The sequence below is a fragment of the Phragmites australis genome, chromosome 11 (genome assembly GCF_958298935.1).
Source record: "Phragmites australis chromosome 11, lpPhrAust1.1, whole genome shotgun sequence".
Lineage (NCBI taxonomy): Eukaryota > Viridiplantae > Streptophyta > Magnoliopsida > Poales > Poaceae > Phragmites > Phragmites australis.
Window position 1 is genome coordinate 32,706,589 of NC_084931.1, and position 25,364 is coordinate 32,731,952.

The following is a 25,364-nucleotide window of genomic DNA, read 5'->3' on the forward strand; positions in this document are numbered from 1 at the left end:
TTGGTTGCCTGAATCTATCCCAGTCTAGCACGATGTATGTGTATAATCTTGAGAAGAGGTTCGTTTGATTGCTTGCATCTACTGTTGCGGCGTGGTCCGACAGGTGCAGATATACGGCTGAGGGCTCGTGCTGCTGGGAAGAAACAGGTCAGGGAATTCGAGCTTGTTCGAGGAAGGGCTCGCACGGGGAAGAAGAGTTGGATCGTCAGCTTTGCTGGGGTCGGTGATCTGGATGAGGTCTGTTTATTTTGCATTCCCACCGAATCAGCTGCTTTTGTTAATCTATTTAACTCAGCTAGTCGTAGACAAAGCGTGGTAATTAGCCATGCTTTAAGTTTTAGGACGAGCAGCCAGCCTAGCACCGGTGTAGAATTGCAGTCGGCTACTTGCAGGAAACGCCTGACTTAATGCAACATTCGTGTTCTGTATTTGTATTTCTGTTCCTCTCAAGCTGCATACTAGTACTCCATCCCAAGCTAGCTAATGTTTTGTTTGCCGTGCACGTCTCTGGCATATAATTGTTCTTTGAGTAGCGTGCGATGTCTCACTGCTTTACCTTATCTAGCCATACACTTAGCTTCTGATACGATTCGTTTGTCATTCTCTTTTTAGGCTAGGCAAATAGTTGGTTCAGCTATACTTGTGAAAGCTGGAGATAGGCCAGAAATTGAGGAAGATGAATTCTATTCACTCGACCTTGTTGGCATGAGAGTTATTGTCAAGGTACATGTCTTGCAACATGTTTTATTTTCAAGTTCGTGTTGCTTCATTTGTTGAGTTCCATTAGAAAGTGAAGCTGCAAGATGGGCACAGGCAGGCTTGAAATTTGTTCGTCTCACAGGACACTGGCAAGCTTGTAGGAACAGTTGCTCAGGTTTTCAATTTTGGAGGTGGAGATCTTCTACAGGTGATGATTGGCTCTGCTGAGGGCACTGCTTGAGCCAAATTCAGAAAAACAAGATTCAACTTCGTCACATGAGCATGCTTAGATTCCATTTGCTGAAGAAATTGTACCTGATGTTGATATGGAAAGGAGAGATCTGGATTACACCTCCAAAAGGACTGCTTGAGCTCAATTCACGTTCTGATAAGAGATCGAAGAAAGAAAGGCATGCGATGATTAGGTCTGCATCATCCTTTTCTTGCATGCCATGTTCCCATCTACAGTCATGATTTGCATCTTAAAAGAAACAAAGAATACCTCAGTACTGAAATGTTGATAGCAGCAGCTGTCCTGGCTATTGAAGTTTTGCAGATTTATATGTAGCATTTAGTTTAATGAACAGATGTGATGAAGTCATTGAACTCTCATGCTTTAGGTTCTAACAAAAATCAATGTGATGATCTCAGCCATTTTGATGTTTTGTATTGTGTTCTCTTTTCAAATACTGCATGAGTACACGACCCAGTTTGGATTGACACAGGAGTGGAAGGACAGGAAGAAGTTGCAACGTCGTGTAATTGCAGCAAAGATGGTGCTTTCTGAAATGGACCAGGGCCATGTTCTGGAAGGTTTTGTATCAGGAGACAAGGTCCAGAAGGCTTCACTTGCAGAGCAGATTGGGTGCATTGACTTCCAGTTGTTCCGGCATGCAGTGCATTGTATATTAGCAAACAAATTGAAAGGTAACACCCTTTTTCTACGCTGCCCGAGTGTCGGTTATGGGAAAGTATCTCATTCTTCGTTTCCTTTTGGTGAAACAACAGCCCTTAGTGATATGTCCGAACTTTTAGTCTCACACTCTCACTTGCCCTCCAAACCTGTCATTTTCAGCTCTTCAAAAAAATTTCTGGCGAACTCTTCACTGTCAAGAAAAAAAGTGATGAGAATACCATACAAGACTCTCATCGACCATGAAGAGAAAGTGGAACATGTCTTGAGTAGTGAACTCAAAGAAGGTCTTGAGATTCTTCTGAAGTCGAAAGCAGCTACTGTACTTGTTAGAATGGCTCTGACTCTGCTGCCGAGTTTCTGAGTTTTCTCAATTCTTTTTGTGAATTAATGAAGGTACGCATTCTGCCGTGCTGTGCGGGGATCAGCATCAAGGCCTGGCACTCGCTCTGGACGACGAGCAGCAGTGATCGCTCGGTTCGGCAACTGGTTCCGCCCCTGCCGGCAGCAGGAGCTCAGACGTCGCACCGCCGCCTACCTATGCCCAAACACCGGTGCTTTCCTTTCTACAACGTCTCACCAAGGAAGTCCCGACTCCCCTAACAGCGCCGGCCGTCAAGTTCTGTTCAAGGCCCAAGACAAAGCAATCGCATTGCAGCTCGCACCGGCCTCTCTGCTCTCCGTCCCTCCAAGCGCGGGGAGGCTCTTCCGATGAAGAGGCTTGGTCTCCTTCGGGATGGAGAATCGATCACTCCACAGCTCCGCCAGGAATACTTTCAGTTATTCGAGAGGCCTTTGTCTGACTCGCACCTTAAGGCGATCCGTGAGTAATTCCCCAACCACGGCTGCGCGACCTCGACTGCTTCGGTCGCCGACGATGATCCGGCATGCTAGGTGCCGCTCCTTCCCGCTGATGGTTCTTGATGGATAACCATAACTTCATGTGCTGGAATGTCCGCGGGCTTAACAGCCGAGCCCGACGTGACGTTGTATGTACGCAGTTAGTGGATCACAACGTTTCGGTTGTGTGTTTGTTAGAAACCAAACTTGATGTAATCTCGCCCTTCCTCGTTAACGAGATGTGTGGATCCGCTTTCTCTGCCTACTCTTTTTTGCCGGCTGCCGAGACTAGAGGGGGCATCCTTGTGGCTTGTCGTCAGCCGTTGTCCATGTCTATTGTTCAAGTGCGAAGCTTCTCCATTAGCGTCATGCTTTCGTTGCCGGACGAGCCTCCATTCCTCTTGACGGCTGTATAAGGCTCTACTTATGAGGCTCTCAAGACTTGCTTCCTCGCCGAGCTTGTGGAAATACGAGCGTCCCAGATGGGACCCTGGCTGTTATTCGGGGACTTCAACATGGTTGCTGCTGCTTCCGACAAAAACAATGGCAATATCAATCGACGGTCTATTGCGAGGTTCCGACATTTCATCAATGAACATGAGCTGAAGGACTTACAACTCTTTGGGCGCTGCTACACGTGGTCGAATGAACCATCAAACCCCACGCTCGTACGCCTGGACAGGGCGTTGGTCTCCACGGATTGGGAGACTGTGTTCCCGGAATGCTTCTTGCAAGCGCTGTCAACTGACTGCTCCGACCACTATCCCCTCTTGCTCTCTACATCCTTGCGCACGCCCAGTCGCCGTCGTTTCCAGTTCGAGGCGTTCTGGACCAAGATGCCATGATTTCTCGATGCGGTTAGTCGCGGTTGGGTCCTGAGCTGGGCCGAATGCCTTAAGAACTGACATGCGAGCCCTGTCGCCCCACGCATGCGAGTCCCGCCACCCCACGTAGCCTCGTCGCGTCGACCCGCGCAGGCCAGCCCTACCACCCTGCTCATCCCCATCGTGATGACCAACCCTGCCACCCCGCGTAGCCCCATCACGTCAGCCAACCCCGCCACCCCACCTCATCACGCCGCCGCCCCACGCCTCGCCCCGCCACGCCACGTCGTGCTGCCACATCTCGCACTGCCATCCTGCCCCAACCCGCCCCACCGCCCCACGAGTAAACGGGTATACCTGCGGGCGACGAGTTTAGAGCCAGCCACTTCACCAGTGGGCAGGTAAAACGATAAGTACAGGCATGGATGAGCACTGCCCGTACCTATCGTATCCGATTGCCATCCCTAGTCTTAGGTTTTGCCGGCTCTACTCCAGCGGGAATACAAAGCCAGTAGTAGCCGGTATCAATGTCCTAAAATCATAATGAGAAATCACTATAATTCTATCCTCGATCCTTCCATTCTGACTTATACTGCTTGTGGTGTTTTCATTGAAATTTTCGAAGATTTCTTTCCGTCGAATGCAAATATCCCCCCCCCCCCTCTCTCTAAAATTCTCGTGTTGTTTCATTTGTTTCATGTGTTCGAAAGAGGCTTTTAGCATTTTTCTTCATATTTTTTCCCCGCAAGGACGTTTTTACCTGACGTAACATGCATAAAGCTATTCCTTGAACATGAAGCGGACTATTTCAAATAGTTAAATACAAAATTAATGTTGTAATATACACATATCCACAACCTTTTTTAGATGGATAATCCTTCCCCTTCTTCAAAACCGACTCTGAGAATTTTCACCCCTACCCTTTCACCCTCCTTCCTTTTACACTTTTTGGGGCATCAGGAAGAACACAAAATTGGCACGAGATCATTGGCACATTGCTTATCAAACAACAGCAACGAATGTGGTGCGTGGGGGGAGCAGCTGGTCCGAGGATCTTGATGCGGTGAGTCCTAGGTCGGGGTAGCGTCTATTAGACCAGGGCGTAAATGTAACTAAAAACTAACCCGGTCATCGGTACGATTTTGTACTTAGTTATCTCTTTATCTTAATATAATGACACGCAATTCTCTTGCGTATTCGAAAAAGAAAAAAAAGACAGCGCTCGCCATAAAAATCCTTTCAGGACGCTTGCATAGTTGATCAGGCAAGCACCTTCCGTCGGCGCTCTGAATTTCCAACTGGAAGGGCAGCTGGAGCGTCGCTCCGGTTCCAATCTTATTACCCTCAACCTCAAGCAAGGGCAAGCACAATGAACAGACTGGCCATTTGCTCTAGTACAAACTTGTAACTCCATAGTGAAGAGCACCGGCGACCGCCGTGATCCCATTGAAGGGAGCAATACCGTGTAGCATGCTCCCCTGCTGGAGGGCAGCTCTGTCTGTCAGATCAGCTTTGGGTACCCCCTTCGAAACATAGTATCGTGACGACCCCATGCCCCGGGCCATCTCAGGCACCACCTTGGCATCCACGAGATGTTGCCCTGGCCTATACTGCAGGCGATCTTTCTCAAGCTCCTGTTGATGCTGTCTGTCGGAGCAGTCCGGCTTCAGGTGGTAGCAGTAGACTGATGGGTTGGTGGTTGCTGGAAGAACCACTGGATTCTTTGCCACCCTTCGCGCATTGTGTGGATCAGTAACGCTTGCTTTCTCGAATGGTAGTACTGGGCCAACCACTCTTCCTGGTCTAGCTGCAAGATTGGCAAAGATGAAACATGTCAGATCAATGCTATCGGATAAAGGCTGCTGGGTAGTCACCAGTAAAGAGAAACACTGACCTGTTGGAATCCTTTGAGGAACCTGGGATGTTGCAGCCGGACCTTCCTTCGGAGCAATTGGAGTGGAGTGAACGGTTGTAGTCCTGCAAGCAGCCAATCAAGGTCAGAAGTCAAGTTAGAGCAAAAAAATTCTGGATTTTGTGATACCCCAGCCCATCGTCCAATACGTTAGATGCCATGTACATGGCAGAAAATCCTATAAGTAACTAACACATTTTACCGTTTTTTTCTCAATTTCAACATAATTAATACATGGAAGAACAAATCATTGGAAAACAATGGGGAAAAAAATCAATGAAGCTACCTTGGGAGAGAAACATGCTTCCTGTCGAATGTGCCATTCCTCCCTCCATTTTCTTCTAAGCTAGCAAATTGCCTCCGGAAATTGTCGACAGCACTGCATAATAAAAGAGAATCAAGAACTATTAAGGACATATGTAGTGAATACTACCGTGTAGAAACAAAATAACAAGAGGGAAAAGAAACTAAAAGATATGGTCAAGGTAAAAAACCTAGGATATAGAAAGCTTGTTTTTTCAGAGCCATTCATGTAATCCTTTAGTAGTTGAGGATGGTACTCCAGTATCTCCCGGAATATAAGTTCCTTGACGTCCTCTTTAGTAAACTGTCTCCGTTCAAACTCAAATTCCATCTTTGAAATTGGCTGGCAAGATGGTTCCCTCTCCACTTTTGCAATGCCTTTAAAATAGGGATCAGCCAGCGCCTGATCATGCATGCAACACACTTATTGTTATAATATTATTCTGTGAATTAACACGAACGATAGCAGTGCAAACATAAAATATATGTTTCATTAAGACAAACCTACCTCTTCAGCAGTCGGTCGATCCTTAGGATCAAATGCTAGAAGCCTTTGTAAGAGCTTGAGCGCTGAAGGATCTGCTTTGGGGAACTTCTCTGAAAAGGGTACCGGCTGTTTCCTCCTCATGCTGCTCAGATACCTCCTTGCTTTCTCATTTCGAATCTGCAGTTGTAGGAACAAAAACATTTGAGACTCTGTAATCATTTATGCTTGAGTATTGAATATGTTGATATTTCCATAAACAATAAATCATACCCGCGAAATAGTATCTGTTGATGGTGTGCCCAAGAGATCAGTCATCAAATCCAACTGGTGAACCACATTTTTACCAGGAAATAAAGGCTTTCCAGTCAAAATCTCCGCAAAAATGCAACCAATGCTCCATATATCAATAGCTGGTGAATACTGCACAAAAGAATCAACTTAATAACAAAAATCCACATGGTGATATGGGATAAAAGCATAGATATTCAACATTAGCTGAATATAACTAAAACTAAATATATTTCTTAGGCTATAAAAATAAAAAGGCAGCACAAACAATTGCAATAATAAGCAAAGCTGAAGTATTAGGAAATTGATTATACCTTAGAAAAGAAAGACCCACACAGCTCGGGAGCCCTGTACCATCTAGTAGCAACATAGTCCTGCAAGTCATTTTGAAGCAAACAGTGAGACTTCAGTTTCAAGTAGACTTCAGTTTCAAGTCATTTTCAAGTAGGATTCTTGTTGTCATAGAGGATTTGATAAAAAATGAAGTATCGTGAATCAAATATAGTGAAACTGATGAAATAACATACCGTCCAGAAAACTGTGGTAGGAGAGTCATTAAACGCAACTCTTGCTAGTCCAAAATCACATATCTTGAGTTTGCAGTTAGCATTTGCTAATATATTTTTTGGCTTTAAATCACGATGGTAAACATTAGCTGCAGCCAAATAAACAAGTCATCAGAGAATAGCTCAACAGTCTGCTCTATGACAGAGATGAAAATGCATATGGCAGATTCGATGTAAAAACAGTACACACATTTCAATCTCGCAGAATCTAAATAAGGATTTACACAAAAGAAATTAATAAACTGAAAGTGTGTGCAACGAAATTATCGCAAAGAAGTTCAGGAATTGATGTATCTACTCATAGAATGCAAATTAAATTTGCTAAGTTTGCTAGGGTATTTTTAACATCAAGAGTATATGCATTTATATTTCCATCTAAGCACGGAGAATGTGCAAGATATTTTCTTTTTTCGACACAAATAACAGAATACTACGTAATCAAAGCCTCAAAGCTAACATGAGAAAGCAAAGGAATGATCAAGAACACGATACACACATGACAATAGTGGGATAGGTAGGAGAAACAACTACTATAAAGAATGAGGAGTACAAAACAAGTCCTTGTCGTTTATTAGCAAAGTGGAATTTGTGTGCAAATGCTAATCAGAACTCAGAACCATTCATACTCCTGATTGAAAACAGAAAAGCAGCATCATCACACTATGAATAGAGCTTAGAAGACCTTTCAGGGGAAATAAGGAATCTCTGAAGTTGCATACCGGTATGGATATATTTCAATGCACGAAGCATCTGATAGAGAAAGAACTGGTGGTGTTCCTTTGTTAAGTCATCGTTAGCCTTAATAACTTGGTGGAGGTCGGTATCCATCAGTTCAAAGACAACATAAATATCTCTGAAGTCCCTTCTCGATGGAGGTAACATTACATGTTTGATCTCAACAATATCAGGATGCCTTAGAAGCCGAAGCAGCTTGATCTCACGGAGGATCCTAGCAGCGTCAGATAGATGCTCAAAGATATTCTGTATTTTCTTGATTGCTACCTTGTCACCAGTATGTTGGTCAATAGCTGAACAAACAACCCCGTAACTTCCTTTACCAATGATTTCCTGAATTTTGTATCTGTTGGCATCGCCATATTCACTGAAGAAATCCATCTCTGGTGAATTCTGAAAGTTTAATAGTGAAAACGTTAACAATGTGCACACCATAAACTTTCTTGTTCTACGTTTCACAAAATAAACGTTCTTGTTCTGAAAGATATGTCAAAGTCAACTATTACAGAATGCAGGCAATGACATTTGGCTTGGAAAAGGGGGAGAAATTCAACGGAATTACATCTTCTTCGTCTGTTAAACAGCTGAAACACCAAAAGAAGTTTTGGTGCATTATTTTAGATGGCCCTAGCAGAATCCTAATGTGGTTACTTCAGCAAGAAACTTATACGGTTATACCAAACTGGAATACCTGATTCAAACAATTTCCACAGCAAAAATAAGCATAGAGATGAAATCCCCAAGAGGAACATATGCAACGACTCTTCCAGAGATAGCAAGGGACAACTACAGATTCTGAGATGCGCCAAGAGAAAGTTTCTTATCACTAAGTAAACCAATGAAACAGTAGAGTCTTAGCCTGATTTCTACTCACCCACGCCACACCACAAACTGAGGCCAGCAATCAAAATAACTCAAACGCCAAAACACTGCAGCCTCTACCCCCTCTGACCCAACGTAGACTGACCTTTGCCTTCAGCCAAAGAACAAATGATCGCTCAAGCCCTTGGTCAAGGCTAATGATCACCACTGTAAATACCTTCCTCGGCTTGAACCATCAGTAAATAAGCATCCCTAGTGGCCACGGATTATATGTGCAGCGCTAAGCTATCCTTGTCAACTAGAGAAAGAAAATACGCCGACATGTATTAGGATAAACATACCAAGTCACCGAATCCAATACCCGTTTACCAAGACTCCTCATTCACCGGTGTTGCGTGGTAAACAAGAATTACCGTGCCCCCTTAACTATAGCGTAAAAAGAGCCCAAAATTTGGGGATTCGATGCCTTAACTGAAGACAGAGTGGATTTCTTGCAGATACGCCAAGGAGGATTTTGAGGAAGACGAGGATAATTCGGATAAGACAGGATCTCCTAAGAAGGCAAGAAATCACTATGGTAAATCCCATTATCACAGGAAGCAAATCCTCGCCCACAGGAAGCAACATAGTTTGGATCAGAACCGCAAGGAATCCCCGGCAAAACCAGCAGCTCCAGCCTATCCAATCCGGAAAAGATAAAGGCCAAGGCCATATCCTTATCCACCACGAGAGCCACAGCTCACGGCACCACCGCCCACGAACCCCGCAGGACTCCACATCCATGGCAGCAAGAAGGCAGAAAAGAAGCAATCTTTCACTCCGGAACCGAGGTCTCCCACCTTCTTCCGCTGCTCCGCCTGCGCGAGCCCGCCCGCATTTGCCTCGGGCATGGTTGGAGACCGCCGGCCGCTGCGAGAGATCTCGCTGGAGAAGTGAAGTCTTGCCCGCTTTAATCCGCAGCGAAATCGCGGGCAAGGAAGACGAGGAGGAGATGGACGGGGAGCAGCAGAGCCGCTTGGTTATATGCCGCTCGCCGTGGTGCGGTGCAGGGGTGGGTGTTCTTTCGGTAGGTGGACGGCTCTGCCCCTCGAGTGGAAGCTGAGCTTGTTTGTGGTACATGTAGTAATTCCGGGGATATATTAGGGGTAGTTTTGGTACTATTTTTCTTACTGGATGCCTTCCGTTGCCTAGCTGGGTTTGACGTGGCTTTGCCTTGCAGGGTTTAACTCGCTATGCGGATAAGGTTTATTTTACATGTCCAGAATATGTGTCTTGAACGCCTCAAAACAATAAATAAAAATACTTGAAATTTATAATTGTTTGGATAAGCAATCCGGCGAAAAATAAGAAGAAAAAACTTGCTTATGAATTAGGCATTGCATAGGTTTAGACTCTAATTATGAGAGTTAAACATGAAATTTATAGTCTTATTTAACTTCATCAAGCTTTAGGGGGGGCCAATATTATAGGTCATCGCCAACGTGAAAATGGAATATTCCTTATACTCGCAACCTTGATTCTTCTCTATGATTCAAGGAAAATAATCATGATTCTCCGCAGCATATGTGTCTAGAATCTTATTGGAGTTTCTGTAATGAATGTGACCTGGGATCCAGCCAAGTACCATTCCGTGCGGTACAATTTTGCTAGTGACATGCTGAGAAATGCAATTTTATATGTTGTATGGGCGTATTAACTATCTCGTCTATTTATTATTTTTATCTGATATTCATTTATTTATTGATTCTTATCTATTTTATTTTTTTCTAACCCTTTAATATAAATTCTAACATAAATAATTGATTTTAATAAAAATATATGTGCGTAAGGGCTAGTGGGAAGTTTCCTATTCCCAGCGTGACAGGCCCCTCCCTGGTGGAGTAGGTGGTGCGTTCAGTCGGCGCTGAAGCGTGAGGCCGATACCCCAACTATCCCTTGTGTTAATGGTGCAATTTTCGCTATCACCTCGATGCTTGGCCACTGACCCTTTCTGATTAAACTGTTGCGTGGCACACATGCTTTTGCTCTCTCGTTGAAGCAACTTGTTGGAATAGTTTAGGCACGCTTCGGATTCTGAAATCTTTTTTCCAGCGGCATGACTCTGCGTCGTCTCTGCCTTGCAGTTGCACGAGTCGGTGGTTAAGTCTTAACTTTTGTTGTGGGCAGGATAATTTCGATAATGGGTTCACATGTCTGTTTTAAGCAAGTTACATGCAGCGTCCGAGTAGGGTTGTTGATTTCTCAACAAAAAGTAGTGTAGGTTTGTTGCATAATTTTACCTCGGTCTCTTGACCCTTGTGACCTATATTGAGATTTTTCTAATAGGATGTATAGTCAAATGGGCCACGCGGGCTGGCCCGGTATGGGTCTAGCTTGAGTCGTGCCGTGTTAGTCCACATGCCTCCCTCTCGGTCCACTGTACGGCTCGTCGGACACCGTGTCGTATCGGACTGGTCCAGACACGATTGCGGTCTGGCGGCATAGTCGGCCCGACGGGCACAACGGATACGACGCCACGAGTGGTCAATGGCACACAGGTAACCTGTCGGCACAGCAGATCCGATAAAATAAAAAAATAACTACAAAATTAAAATATAAAAAAATAGATAAAAATGAGATAAAATATAGAAAGTAACTATAAAATTAAAATATATATAGAAAATAGAAAATAATTGGACCTATACGTGTTGGGCTGGATCATGCCTAGCCGTGCCCGCACGTCATGCCACGCGCTCGGACCAGCCACCATATGTGGCCTCATGCCGTGCCAGTCCAGCCCGTCTCGGCTCGAGCCGTGCCGTGACTGAGCCGTGTCTACAGTATCCTGCCTCGGGTCAGTCTAGTAAACACGATTTATTTGGCCATCTTTAATATGGTAGATGCAATAATTTTTTTTAACTAAATGTGATCGGAAGGGAGAGACATATCTTTCAATAAATTTGTAGAAGGGAGGAATCTCATCCGATTGAGATTCTCTGACATTGTAACGTGGTCATCGATATATGAGCCCTTACACGCGTGAGTCTACATGCAGTAACTACGTTCATATGACCTTACGTCAGAGGAAATAGTTCCCGTCACACCTAAGTTGGCTAGCCCACTCACCTCAGTGGGCTCCTCGGATACAATTTTTTTAGGCAAAGGGTCCATTGATATATATTATCTTTCTCCATATATGAAACTGTGATCGATCAAGTTGTTCGTCCAATTTTGTCTATATATATATGTTATGCATATAGTTTTAGTGGCGTCACTATGACACTATGGAACACGCCAAAGTGAGAAGGTGGGGTGTCGGTGGCACCAATCGATGGAGTAGGTGTGCTGGCAAAGCATGGTATATAGTTCTTGAGTAGGTAAACTAGTATATTAGCTCCCTTGGAATTAGAGATAGGTGTGAAACAAAATTTAGCCTTCTTTGAAAGCATACATTGCAAAAGTAATAAGCATGTGCCCGGTATTCTTCAATAAACAGTTACCGGACGGTGATATGTATATATATCAATCATTGTATCTTCACACGCCAATCAAAACTCAAAAGGAGTTAACGAGTATATAAACTGGGCCCAACATGCTCTCATCTGAGTCTCCCAATGGACGTGGTACTGTTAAGAACACGACCAGTCACACTTCCTCTATCAACACGCCGTCCTCAAGAGCTTGACGTTGAGGTGCTAGCAGATGGAACCTGCCGGATCCGGATATTGTCAGTTGCTGGGGCAGCGATTAAATTATAAGCGGCATGGATCACGCACACACGTTGACTGAGCACCGATCCCTCGCAGCGTGTGAATTGGAATGGCTCGGGAGCCTTAGCTTTTATTTTTTAAAAATTTTGTGATTCTGCACGGTTTTCATTAGAGATTCAAGATTTGAGACGGGACGAAGGCATGAGTCCTCATTGGGCTCAGCTCCACCGTGGAGCATCGCCCTCATGCTCCTGAGGCCTCCGCAGCCTCAGCTCCTCAGCTCAACCGCGTAGATATTTCTCAACTCAATCAGCGTGGCTAGCTGCCATCGGTCCATCGTCCTCATCTTAGAGCGAGAAAGGCGTCCCTTGTCAACGTGGCTTCTACCATCGGGAGAAAATAATATTATTAAACCTTGGTTTTATGTATTTTTAGTCTATATTTAATTTATAGCGTGATATATAATAATTTATATTTTTTCTTGTTTTCTTGTATATAATTTTTCTTGATCCACATAAATTTTATAATAACTTTTACTATGTATGATAATATAAATTAAATTTAAATTGTAAATATATAAGATCAGACCTTATAGTCAAACGAGCTCCGAATAAAACTTACAGCTGTGGTGGGGTGCCAAAACTTCCACCCCGTGAGTACGAGCTATACCCCACGGCGCACATGCCGAGATCCCGGGCATGTTCGCATGTGCGCCGCCCGCACGGCCCCTGGCGGTCTCCGTCTGCCGGTCGCGCTCGATCGGCGTGCGATCCGCCGGGCCACGCGCATGTGTCCGAAGCCGCATGTGGTCTGTGCGGGGTGAGCGAATCGGCATGCGGAACACGCCTGAGACCGCGTGCTCTGATGTGGAGAAACGGACGCGCGGGCGCCGACCGCAGCACCCTCCGGCTCCGGGCAGCGCGGCGCGGCGCGGCGCGGCTCGGCGGGCGCCGTGCTCGGTCCGCCGAGTACTGTGATCAGCCGATGGCGCCATGCGAGGGGGCGGTTGATTTCGCGAGTGGGTTTCACGGCACGTGGATGCTTTGCACAGTCAACACCGAGCATCGATCAGGCTGTAGTCTACGGCAAAACGAGACGCACGACATGCAAGCGCTCGCCTTCGCTACCCGCCAATTCATTGCGCACGCAACTGTCGGCCGTTTTTTTTTTTTTTTGGAAAATTGGCTGTCGGCCATTGATTGGTCAGCTTTCTCTATCCGTCCCTTTTTGTCTCTCCAAAGGAATGGCTGGCGGACGTTTCCTCATACTGCACTGATTGCATGGGAAAATTTCCGCGCTCGAAACACATGACTATTGCCTGAGGCCTACGTAATTTTTTAACGAAAATTCTCATTATTTTTTTCTTAAAACTTTTTTGAGCTGTGCTTTTCTCGTGCACACTTTTTCTAAAAAAGATTAAACCAAAATTTTCTCTTGTAAAGTTTTCCAAAAAAGAAAGACAGGAGGGAAAAAATTTCCAAAAAAGGAAAAGAGGGGGCTGTTGGGGTGGCACGCGAAACCTCCTTGCACGCGGGGATTAGCAGTGTCGGATTGCATGCCTACATTAAATTATTAAAGATATCTTGCCCATACTATATCAATACATTAAAAAATTATAGGTTCCTTTTCCTCTTCTTTCTCTTTTTTTTCTTCTTTTTTTTCCTTTTCCTCCTCTGCGCCGAATTGAGCCGTTGAGCCACCCACCCACCGATTCAGAGGCTTAGAATCCATTCCATAGAGAACCAAAATATCTAAGGATCTATACGGGGCGTATCTGCAGCCGCTCGATCGGATCGCGTACACGTGTACGCACGCACACCGAGTGATGCATGCCTCTCTTCGCAGCAGGTGCCACACACACACCAACTGGTCAGCACTCAGCAGTGACGCACGCCTCGAGAGCCACGACAGGCGAGACCGAACCTACGCTCCCTTGTCCCGACGTGCGACGGCTCCATATGCGGCCGTACGTGGCGCCGTGGCGGTGTGCCGGTATCCGCCAGGAAAAGCACGTCTGCAATGCGACGCAGCACGACGGCTGCTGCAGCTTGACGCGTCCCGTCTCACTGTCTGTGATTCCGTATGTACGGGGGTGGCTGGTGAGTGACCGCCGCCGCTTGCCGGTAGGAGCAATGCAGTCAAATGCCAGTTATAAAAATTATCCATAGATGATACAATATATGATTCTTTTAACCAATTAGTTATATCATTTACTCCTAATTTAAAGCAGGTCTACATATAATAGGTGTTAAAGCCTACATATATATTGTAATGCATTATAAACAGTCTTACACTGCTCCCTCCATTAAGAAATAGTAGCTGTATTTTTTTCGGTTTTTGAAGTTAGATTTTGACTAAGATTTTTTTACAAAATATATCATGTATAACTATAAAAACTATATAGTATGAAATCATTTTGAATTGTGAGTATATGTGTATAATTTTTATATACTAGATATTTTTATAATTTAATTAAATATTAGTCAAATTATATAAAGTTTGACTATAAAAAAATATCTACTATTTATGAACGGATGGAATATTAGATAGTTTTTCTATCTAAATATATTAACTCTACAATAGACAAAAATATGATATATACATTCTTACGTTTGGCTGACATGGATTGTTGTAGATGTCTCGATGATACGATGACGCAGAGAAGATCCGCTCATTTCGGCTTCGTGTCGTCGCTTTCTAGCTGGGCGCTCACATCCAAATTATTTTGATGCGGACGTGTGGTACGTATGGACAGGAATAGAGGAGCTTGGCAAGCGCAGGGGCCGCCGGGGCATGGAGGAAGCGAGGAGCATGGTCAATGTGTCAATTATCAGGACCCCATCTGATCTGGTCACTTTCTTCGCTGCTCTCCGGAAGGAAGGGAGCGATAGGAGCCAGTGCTTGTGCCCGTGCCATTTCTCTGATGGTACCTCCTCTTGTCCTACGCTGTTGTGGTCGGGCACTCCGCCTCCCCTTTAGTTTGTGGATCAGGATCTCGGATTTTACTGTTTGTCAATAACGTATGGAGCTAAATCCGTACGTTAGTGATGAAATCACGGTAACATTAAAGTCAGAGGATCGTGATCCATAGCTTACATGTTGAATTCGGTACAAGTCATCTATCGCCATCTTCGGTGGCGGCTTCCTCTTTTTTCATCAGCATGGTGCGAAAGGATCTTAGTTTCGTTTGTACTAGCACACTGTGAGGCTTAGTGATAGACTAAGAACAAAAATAACCAAATATTTCACTTATTAAGTTAAATATATATGTTTTCCATTTGTTAAGTCAGAGGTACCATAAAGGACCTAATATATATGATCTATAACTGAAAATAAAAATTATTCAATATCCTATGCACGTCTAGCCTCAATGTTGATCCGCCCCTTAGTGAGGCTGCCAAATGTCATGGTTTTTCACTGGTGATTTGGCTGCGAGAGTGCTGTGATTTTTCCTCTCTTTCGGCTCCGGGGTGCTTGAGCCGAGGCGAAATCGAGGCAGCGGTGGCACGCGCTTTGTCCATCAGTTTCTCGCGGTGCCTCAGTGGTAGTAGTAGTAGTCAAAACTGGGTGTGCCATGGGTGTCATGTAACTGAACATTTGCTGGGTAAGCCAGCCACGTATAGTGCAATTGGAGAGCACACACAACATACGGAGCCGTCAGACGAACGCGGGAGCTGCTGATCGATGATGCACCGCGACGCGATGTCTAACTGTATGAGCATTTGCAGACAGCGACGGAAAGGATTGGTTACGAGAGGCACTCCCGAACGTTCTGTGGGTTGCAGAGAAAGGGCTTTGAAGGAGCGAATAAGATTTCAGAATCAAACGGAATATCTAATTTTGAAAAAAAAATACTGACATGTGAGACCTATAGAGGAAAAAGATGAAAAATAATCTAATTTCACAAATTTTGATCTTTTCGCTGGTAAAAAAAAAAATTGTAAATTTTTTTTGACTTTGAAGTTTGAACAGCCACCGATGGAGTTCCGGGCCAGTGTGCCGGGTGTCTGGTGTTTGAAGGAGCGAATAAGATTTCAGAAGCAAACGGAATATCTAATTTTGAAAAAAAAATACTGACATGTGAGACCTATAGAGGAAAAAGATGAAAAATAATCTAATTTCACAAATTTTGATCTTTTCGCTGGTAAAAAAAAATTGTAATTTTTTTTTGACTTTGAAGTTTGAACAGCCACCGATGGAGTTCCGGGCCAGTGTGCCGGGTGTCTGGTGTACGGTCCAACCGTGGCGACCGAGCGAGGTGCAAAGACACACGAGAGTAGATGACAACCTCGGTGTCGGTGGGCGAGCTGGTTCGCCAAGAAGAGAAACGGGCCGCGATTTGCGGAGGTTACATATCGGCCGATTGATCTCTCCTCAAAAGTCACCATCCAGGCTTTCATCATAATTCAGGTGTCACAAGGGAGAATTTTTTATTTTTATATTTTCTAACATAAATAATTAAATAAATATACTCTAATAAAAAGATTTACAGAATCAGACATCTTACCCGCCCTTTTTTTCCTAATTTTTTCTTTTCCTCTTTCTCTATTTAGACGGTTGCCGTGCTTCAAAGTTAAATTTTTTTCTCTAGGACCTATAATTCATGATAAATGCATTTTAAAAAAATCGTTTCAAAATAAGAACTTTCTAAAACTCTAGAAAAAATCACTAATATTCCTCTCATGTGTTTTAATAATATCTAAAATTATTTCCAACTCTATGTTACTTGATTAAAAAGTGAGTTACTTTATAATGTTTCAGTTACTTAATCAAACATGCACATGTACTTTGTATATGTATTCATAAAAGTTCGGATGAATTTGTGCGGACTCAGTCACTGAGCCCGGCGGACTCGGCCGAATGGGTGATGGGTTCCAGAGCTGCAGCCGATTGATGGCCTGCTCTCCGTACAAAGGGGGCAAATTCCGAAACACAACTAGATTGTATTGCAGATTACCGAATAGAAAAGTAAGTGATAGGACGACAAATGTAAAAGTTTTGCAGCATATTTGGTGATTTGGTTACAAGCTTCCACACATGCTGTGTAGGCTAAGACGACGAGAAGGGATCATAACCAATTAGCTTTAGATATTTCAAGAACGCTTCCACACACGCTTCAGTGTCCCTAAAGGACGAGTATGGCTGAACCTGTTGTAACATCTGCCTCCAAATCCGCTTACAGCCCAATCCACATGTGGTATGTGCCCACCTCACAGGTGGACTGGCTGTAAACGAATTTTGAAGACGTGGTGTTACACCTGTATTTAAACTAGTATGGCTAAACTTGTATTTGAACATTAAACTGCCAAGGAAATACGAGGATCATGTCTTCCTTTAACAAACCATATTTCAGATCTCCAGGATTATCATGACTGACAAAACTCACAAACGAGGATGAAAGGAGTAAATTCCTGTATGCATATATCTAAAACTAAACACTCTCAAGCCTCAATGTGAGAAATGCAAGACATGAACATGCAAAATGTAGTCGGAAACACTATAAACTTGCAGTCAGGTCACAAGATGTGAAAAGGTCAAGTGTAAACATGTTGCAATCAAGCAGCTTGCAGTGCATAATTGCATATACGCGACAGTGTGACTAGGATTCATCTGGGATTTGTGCGCCAAGGTCTATGGTTTGCCAAATAGTCGCATGGTAGTGAAAGCCAATGTTGGTTTGCTATATTAGGAGGTATTGCAAGCATAAACTTAGTGAACAAAGGAGGATTCAAAGCCCTCTTTAGTCTTATTTCAACTAGAATGCACCAGCAGATAAAAAAAACTAGAATGCACCAGCAGCAACATATTCAAGCCATTGCAACCAGTGTTCAAGTGAAGCATTTAACCAATTACAAGATAACTAATATGAAAAATCCAAACATAACCAATTATAATTAGAAGACTTAACGATGCATCTGTTGACAAGGCTCATGAAACAGATATTCAAGAGGACTCAAAGTTCAAACACAGAAACATGGTAGCAGAGACGATATTAAACTACCAACATAGTCATTAATTTTAAACGAGGTGTGCTAACAAAACTTAGCATGCCTAAGCATGAAAAACGGGAGCAACGGTTTTCTCATTGACCAAAACGAGACAATGTGCCAATAACAGGCAGTTCAACTCTTTAAGGTATCCATCAAAACAGATAATTAGCCCAAAAAAAGACCTATCTTGCAAAGGGAACAGAACCTTTATACCCTTCAAACGGCAGTAGCCTCTGCGCTCTTCTCACCCTGGCCACCATTAGCAGCTGATGCATTGTTGGCCTCTGCCTCAGCAGCTGCATCCATTTCTTCTGCAGTGGCATCAACATCTGCAAGTGGGCGAACCTGCTCCTCCTCTGGAAGTGGCTCTTCAACATAATCATTCTCAAACGCATCAGAAGGCACCTCATAGATCCTCACCTGCGGCTTCGCTGGATCTTTCACAAGCACATACTTGCCCTCTTCAAACTTCATGCAGATGTCCACAATTGACTTGACGATTCCCCACATGTTTGAAGTGTTAAGGTTGATCTGTGTAGCAAAATCCCTTGGCTTATACCCCATCACAGTAAGTATGGAATGGTTGAAGTGATCACGAGGGTGAACCCGTGACACATACCCCAACTTCATCATGTCAGCACCAGCAAGCAAAGCCTGGGCAGTCCATCGAGCAAGTTTGTTTGCATTGTTCTTGAGCTCTGTAGCAAGGACAGCCCCACGTTGTGTCTCAAGCTTCTGCCTCCAGTCAACACCAGTAATCTTAGGATCAAACTCATTGAGAGCATTGAGGGTAAGGAACTGGCGACCACCAGCTGGATCAGCATTGACAGCATGTACCTCACACCGAGCAACAAGGCTTATCTCATCATCCAGCTTCCAGCGGCGGTAGCGGTAGCCAACAGATGCTGCCTCCTCACCCTCAGAAGCAAATGGGTTAGGCTCATCAAAGGTAACCTTCTCACCATCACGGTGCAGCACCTGCTGCGAGAAGTTCTGGTTGATGTAGGTGGCCTCGACAGCAAGCGAGTGAGACGAGTTGATGTCCTCCTTGTTCTCAGGGAGCTGCTCCTGGGCAGTCTCATTGACAGTGAGCAGATCGAGCTGGGAGCCATCACGCTTGTCAAAGAAGAGCTTGTTGCCCACGCGCTGAACGACAATGTCCCATGAGTGGATGCTGCGGGGCGTACACATAAGCGCGGCGAGGATGACATCAGTGGCAAACACTGTGGCTTTGTCCTCCTCGGCGAGGCGGCGGATGACAGGGTCGTCGGTGGTGGTGACCTTGAAGAAATTGCGGGACTTGAAGCGCTCGAGACGGCGCGCGGCCTTGGGGTTGACGCGGTCATAGGCGCGGCTGTAGTACTCGACGGCGCCGCAGAACAGGAGGTCCTCGGGCTGGTCAGCGACGGAGAAGGAGAGCTTGGTGAAGTTCGCGAAGGGGATCTGCTCACGCATGGTCCAGTCAGGCTGGATGTCTACCGAGGGCTTGGCCGACGAGGTTTGGTTGCCCCGGAAAAAGGGGTGGTGGTGGGAGCGATTGTTCTGGAAGAGGCGGTCGCGGCGGGCGCGCTCCTTCTCGGCCTCGCGGCGGCGCGCCTCCACCTCCTCGTCTTGGCGCTGCGGGAGCTGCGGTCGTTGGTTGAAGCGCCACTTGGGGCCGAAGCGCGGTTGGCGCGGCGGTGGCTTGGTGTCGACGAGACGGTACGAGGAGTCCTCGGCCCCGGCAACGAGGGAGTCGTCGACGGAGGTGAAGTCGAAGACGGAGTCGCGGGAGGCCGCGGCGAGGGCGGCGGGGCCGGCGGGGTTGCGCGTCCAGTCGGCGATGCGGCCCAGCTTGTCGGAGCGGGAGAAGGGCGCGAAGGGGATGGAGGCGCCGCCGCCCAGGGACGGCGGGACAGCTGCAGCATCAGGAGGACCCCAGCCGTCGGAGTTGAAGGGGACGAAGCCCACATCGAAGCCCATATTTGCGGCGGCGGCGGCGGCGGGTTGGATCCGGAGGTTGGAGGTGGCGGCGGCGCGAGGGTGGGTTAGGGCTAGGCTGAGAACGGGAGGAGGGGGCTTTAGGGTTTGGGGAAAAAAACTCTAATATTTAAAGTCTTACGAAAAATGTATGGCCCACGAACCAGTGTGCGTTTGAAGGGCCCACATGTCGGTCTTTGGATTGTAGGTTGTAGGCCCACTTCTATTAGGCTAGTGGGCTGGCCGATGTTGGGCTACCCCTCGGTCGATAATTTATTTTTATTTTATATTTTAAATAAAAAATTATAAATATATATATATTTTTTTCAAAAATTACAAATTTAGACTTAAGGTGACATTTCACCATCATGAAAAAATTGAATTTTTCATGACTTTCAATAATGGTTTGAATTTTAAGAGTATTTGTACGGAATATTATTTAATTTTTAAACTTGTCACGCTTTCAATTAGCAATATGAGTTCAGATTTATAATTTTTTTAAATCAATGTATATATTTCTATTTTTTGATTTAAAAAATACAAAAATAAAAAAGTTCCATTTTCACCGGTCAGCCAGCCCGACCTGGAAAATGCCAACTCTATCAGTCATAAATAAGGAAAAAGAAGAGAAAACTAGACCACAAAGCTCAGAGGCTCAGAGCATCCCACCGTCGTTCTGTTCTTCGCCGGCGCGCCGTCGAACCCCCCATCCAGCCACCGGAGCTCGCCGGAGCACGCCAGCCATCGCGAAGAAACTCTTCGCTCGTAATCTTCGCCGTTGTCCTCCCCCATACTGCTACTGGATCGGCGTCGTGTGGAGATCGATCCGGACTTGGGATTGATTCGTTTTGTTGGTAAGGACCCTAAACTGATTGGATTTGGGTGGATTTTTCTGGGAGATTTTTTAACTGCTGTGATGAATCAAATCCAAATCTCCATTTCTCTCCATCACTTAGTAGCGGATTCCCTTGCTCCACGACACCGTACTGATCCAATCCATCCATCCACGGCCCTGGTTCGGTTCGATTAGGCTCTCTTCTTCAGCGCGAGCAGGATCGATCTCAGTGGACGCCACAGGACTTGGGATCCGAGGCGCGGGTGCTGTTGAACCTAACCTGCACGGCTGCGCATGCACTCCCTGGTGTGGAGATTGGATGGTCTCAACCGTAGAACAGGAGTTGGAATCGTGCGGATCAGTGTTGCGTGCTCACACGGCTAGGCTCCGCACAACAAATCACTTGGAAGACTCTCAAATGCGCTTTCAAAGTGGGGCCTCGAATTTGGGTGTGATTAATAAATTTTTAGACCCGGTGCGATTCGGATTTTCGTTAGCTTTATTTGACCACATTGATGTGCTTCTGGTATGCTATTTTGTTGAATGCAATGTGCAATGCTGACCGGTAATGGTAAGGATTTGACCTTGCTCCGTTGCTCGTTGTAAATGAGAGGTTTATTGTACATTGCTCAGATGTGAGGTGAAATAGGACGGAGGGGGAGCGGGTTGTGGTGGGAAGTGGCTACGTTTATGCATTGTGTTTCATACTTTCATGAGTCTTTTCTACTTAATACTTATTGTCAGTTGTTTATGTTCTGTAGCACTGGTATTCTTCCTGAATAGAGCCGTAATTAATTAATACTGTGTCGATATTTACTCAGCCCATTGAGAACTGTGTTTGTCTTGGGAACAATTCTGTACCAGGTTGGGCTGCTCTTCTCTAGCCATTTCAAGGACGTCAGCCTTGTCCAAAATATTGGCATTGTACAGTTTCCTACTTCTCCTGGTACCTGACATAGCAGTAATCTTGGTGCAACATATAGCATCCTAATTTTAAATTTAGTGTTAGGAGTTAGGACATATGCAAAATCTTACTAGTGGCAGGTAAAGTTGGTCGTTTGTGTCTTTTACTGTGCTCTTTTACTATTACGCCAGAGCAGATTTGTATGTGTCTTCTACTGTGATATCTTAACACTTAGTTACCTATGGAAACATATTCCCCATATCACTACATCAAGTTCGAATGTGAGACAACGTGTTCAGCATCTGTTTCAGATTTCTTATCCATTTTGGGCATGCTATGGTGCTTATACCGGATAATTTTTGTGGTTTGAAGATAAATTATCTGATAAAAAATCTATCTGCTTGCAGCTGGTCTGGACATCTCTGAGTGCGGTATGTCGGGGAAGCCATCTGATGATATTGCTAATAAAGTGAGGCCTGAAGGAGATGTTTCTGATGAGAAAGTAGAAACTCCTGATCCGAATGAAGGAGATGGTATGCCATCACCACAACAAGAGGTATCGTGGTTTTTTAACAATTGTGATTTTAATCCTAGCATTTTTGCACAATCGCATGTTTTCATCTGTATGGTTTTCCTAATTTAGCTTCTATTTGTGAAACTCTTTTATCCTTTTGCACAATGCGATTTAACTGAGTATTTGCAGGAAGTAGCAATCAAGAAAAAATATGGAGGAATAGTGCCCAGAAAGCCACCACTTATATCCAAGGTTACTATCATTGCCTTAGAAATTTTGTGCCCTTTTGTACAGATACAATTTACGTAATCTATACATTAACCAGTCAAACAACTTAAGAGTTTAATTTAATTTATAACCATGTTCCTTTACCTGTGTTTAAATGTCTTACAGGACCATGAACGAGCTTACTTCGATTCTGCTGATTGGGCTCTGGGCAAGGTATTGTACTGATATTTTGAGAAGCTAAAACTAAATTTCAACCATGCGCTGTGTTGGATAACCAATGCAGCTCTTACAATAGAATCGTATTCATCTGATCCTTGTATCCTGCAGCAAGGAGGAAATCCTCAAAAACCTAAAGGACCACTTGAAGCACTTCGACCAAAATGGCAGGTGCTAAAACTAACCCTTATTGCTTATAAGAATGTACTGTTGATACTTTCTAATAATTACACCTAAATATTTGTATTCAGTTTTTGGCCCAGCAGTCACACTGAATTGAGTATACAAATACATTTTCTTCACTTAAATTCTTCTGTCTGTTATGAAATTTTTATACCAAATTAATTTCTTGGCTTAAATGTTTTTCATTCTTCTTCAGCCTACTCAACAGCAAGCTCGTTCACGTCGATTCCCCTCTTCATCTGCTGAGAACGAAGGTACTCCATGTCATGAGATGCCAAGTAGCAATTTCGTATGAGTACACCATCATCATTACAAGCATCACCTTTGACTTGCAGAGGGTGTCAATTCGCCTACAGAGGATGCGAGCCAGAACCAGGATAGCACCGAAGGCAAGGACAAGTAATGAGTACAATGAGAAGTTCCAAGTTTTGTACATGGGACTTTGCCATTTTCTATGCTCATGCCAATCTGTTGCTTCGGTAATAAGTACTCGGGTGCATGTAATGATCCATGCCCTCGTGTGGTCGACCTGAATTTTGAAATGCATTCGAGACATGTGGTACCTACTGCGGGCTGTTGTTCCATGTTTGATACATGTAACAATTTGAGATGGAATTGGACATTTGTGGATCACGATGTTGTGGTACTGGACGTTTGAGCAAACAAAAATGAAATTTGAGAATCTGAGGCTTCCTATGTGGTACCAGTGGATTAGTCTGAGACTGGGGAATTAAAGAGAAAATTTATGTCATGTCTTCTTACCTGCATTGCTTGTTCCTTCTGTCATTATGCTGATCTTGTTCCTATTTGTTGTTTGCATTCTGGGTGGTTTCTTCCTCGTAAGTTTTGAGCTGAGCTCGCCAGCTAATGATCAGCTAAGGTTTAAGGGGGTGAAACTCTACTGTCGATTTGGAAAGCCACAGCGTTATTTGCTTTCCTGTGTGAGCAGTTCGAACATGAATATTTGGTTTTCTGTGTCGATTATGCCTCTTGGAAAATCCATCCCAAATAACGATGCCTTTCGCATCAATATGCAAGCCTAGCTAACGGCAGAGATCTCCCACAGGGATGTATGATGGAGAGCGATGTATGATGGAATGGCTCCCACATAGATATATTCCTTCAAGATGCTGGAAGAAGGGATCCTAGAATTTTTTTGAAATACAATCATCTCATTTGGGATATGAGGATGACGATAGTCCTAAGATCCTAAAATAGGATTGTTTCATCTCTATTACCAAATAAGCATCTGTATTTATCACATTCTTAAATATATTGATAAAGTCATCTCATCCCAATAGCTCTCTAACCAAACACTATCTAAAGTTTAACTAAGGGTGTGAACAATATTAAGTGTTTGTGGCTAGATGTTTAAGAAAGAGAGTGTTAGACATTTACATAAAAATTAAAATTTTCAATACAAATAAAGTCTACATTTGCTTAAAGATGATTAACTATCTTATTAGCATTAATATAAGTACTGATGTTTAAATAAGCACTCGTCCTCCTCTAAGCGCATGCACCAGTGCAGTTGAGAAAAAAACCCATTTTTTTTCATGAACATCTCCTCCAAGCACCTTATTGTATACTATAATAACACCAGTTTTTTTTTAAAAATGGACTCTTTGGTAGTTTCCGCAGGCTTTGAATTTGTTCATATGAAATTAACGTATATAAACTTTGAACCACAAGCGAATATATATATAAAAACTTTGAACCACAAGTTATTATTATTCCCCATGAACGAGCTGCACCAAATTCAGAAGACCGAACTGCCGAAGTTGGTTGCTAGTTTCTTTTCGATTCCCTTAAAAAAAGTTTCTTCCAATTTTCTTTCCAGTTTTTTTCTTTTCGATTTTGTTTATATTCCATACACAATTTAATTCATGTGATTAAGGTTTATAAATTTGTATCATAATGCATTCAACAATTTAAAATACCTGATTCAAAAACTTCGAAAACCAAATTCATTGATTCTAAAGATCTCATTCAACTTTTCGAAAAAACACTATGTTCAACATTTCGTGAGACCTATTTCAATATTCCATACTCCACTAACTTCTCAGTCTTACAGGAATTTCAGATTTTACAAAATACTCTACAAGCGATCAACTTGGCAGCCGATCAAAATGAAAAGGGGCATCTTTGTCATTGCAGCCGATCTGAAAGCAAAGAATTTGTTTCATCTTTGAAAACCAAAGGCCAAAGTTTGGGTTCATCTTGGTAGCAGCCACCGGCTCCGTCCTCCTGTGTCAATACCGTGCATTTTGGTCCTAGCGCTGACTGGCGATCCCGTTACCTGGCTACATTTTGGTCGACATGGAGGAGATTTCAGAACCGATTGTACGGTGACTCAAATTCTACTCGATTAGGTCTCTTGAGATGTGACATTAGGATTTCTAATTCTACTAGGTGATGAGCACCAAATCCTACTAGGAGTGTAGGACTCCTACTTGA

The 25,364-nt window shown here is 44.1% G+C and overlaps 3 protein-coding genes and 1 pseudogene across 5 annotated transcripts; 2 read left to right on the plus strand and 2 right to left on the minus strand.

Annotated features, from left to right (window-relative positions):
• LOC133884861 (uncharacterized) lies at positions 1–2,699 on the plus strand (annotated as a pseudogene).
• Positions 2,700–4,063: 1,364 nt separating this feature from the next.
• Positions 4,064–9,391, minus strand: LOC133884862 (mitogen-activated protein kinase 7-like). Of its 3 annotated transcripts, none has more exons than XM_062324438.1 (10): positions 9,229–9,391; positions 7,552–7,960; positions 6,794–6,921; positions 6,581–6,640; positions 6,249–6,398; positions 6,000–6,155; positions 5,683–5,894; positions 5,475–5,567; positions 5,171–5,253; positions 4,064–5,083 (listed from the first exon to the last, which is right to left on the minus strand). In XM_062324438.1, the coding sequence occupies exons 1-10, from the start codon at positions 9,277–9,279 to the stop codon at positions 4,668–4,670; spliced, it is 1,758 nt and encodes a 585-aa protein (XP_062180422.1). In that variant the 5' UTR covers positions 9,280–9,391; the 3' UTR covers positions 4,064–4,667. The 3 variants fall into 3 exon arrangements, with proteins under 3 accessions (XP_062180422.1, XP_062180423.1, XP_062180424.1); XM_062324439.1 differs by lacking the exon at positions 9,229–9,391 and adding an exon at positions 8,731–9,178; XM_062324440.1 differs by lacking the exon at positions 9,229–9,391 and adding an exon at positions 8,442–8,702.
• An 8,553-nt stretch (positions 9,392–17,944) lies between these two features.
• LOC133884863 (eukaryotic translation initiation factor 3 subunit D-like) lies at positions 17,945–20,203 on the minus strand. The gene has a single exon (XM_062324441.1). It carries the CDS (start codon positions 20,028–20,030, stop codon positions 18,285–18,287), a length of 1,746 nt encoding a protein of 581 aa, XP_062180425.1. The 5' UTR covers positions 20,031–20,203; the 3' UTR covers positions 17,945–18,284.
• A 415-nt stretch (positions 20,204–20,618) lies between these two features.
• LOC133884866 (uncharacterized) lies at positions 20,619–23,589 on the plus strand. The gene is made up of 7 exons (XM_062324443.1): positions 20,619–20,881; positions 22,174–22,322; positions 22,470–22,532; positions 22,674–22,721; positions 22,836–22,895; positions 23,104–23,161; positions 23,243–23,589. Exons 2-7 carry the CDS (start codon positions 22,200–22,202, stop codon positions 23,308–23,310), a joined length of 420 nt encoding a protein of 139 aa, XP_062180427.1. The 5' UTR covers positions 20,619–20,881; positions 22,174–22,199; the 3' UTR covers positions 23,311–23,589.
• The last annotated feature ends 1,775 nt before the right edge of the window (positions 23,590–25,364 follow it).

Excerpts from the sequence above, each read along its gene's own strand:
- LOC133884862 (XM_062324438.1), bottom strand. The coding sequence starts at position 9,279 with ATGCCCGAGGCAAATGCGGGCGGGCTCGCGCAGGCGGAGCAGCGGAAG. Across the intron at positions 6,641-6,793 it reads CTACCACAGTTTTCTGGACG|GACTATGTTGCTACTAGATG; the intron begins GTATGTTATTTC and ends AATGACTTGCAG. Across the intron at positions 6,156-6,248 it reads CAACAGATACTATTTCGCGG|ATTCGAAATGAGAAAGCAAG; the intron begins GTATGATTTATT and ends CTACAACTGCAG.
- LOC133884863 (XM_062324441.1), bottom strand. The coding sequence starts at position 20,030 with ATGGGCTTCGATGTGGGCTTCGTCCCCTTCAACTCCGACGGCTGGGGT.
- LOC133884866 (XM_062324443.1), top strand. The coding sequence starts at position 22,200 with ATGTCGGGGAAGCCATCTGATGATATTGCTAATAAAGTGAGGCCTGAA. Across the intron at positions 22,323-22,469 it reads TGCCATCACCACAACAAGAG|GAAGTAGCAATCAAGAAAAA; the intron begins GTATCGTGGTTT and ends GAGTATTTGCAG. Across the intron at positions 22,533-22,673 it reads AGCCACCACTTATATCCAAG|GACCATGAACGAGCTTACTT; the intron begins GTTACTATCATT and ends AATGTCTTACAG.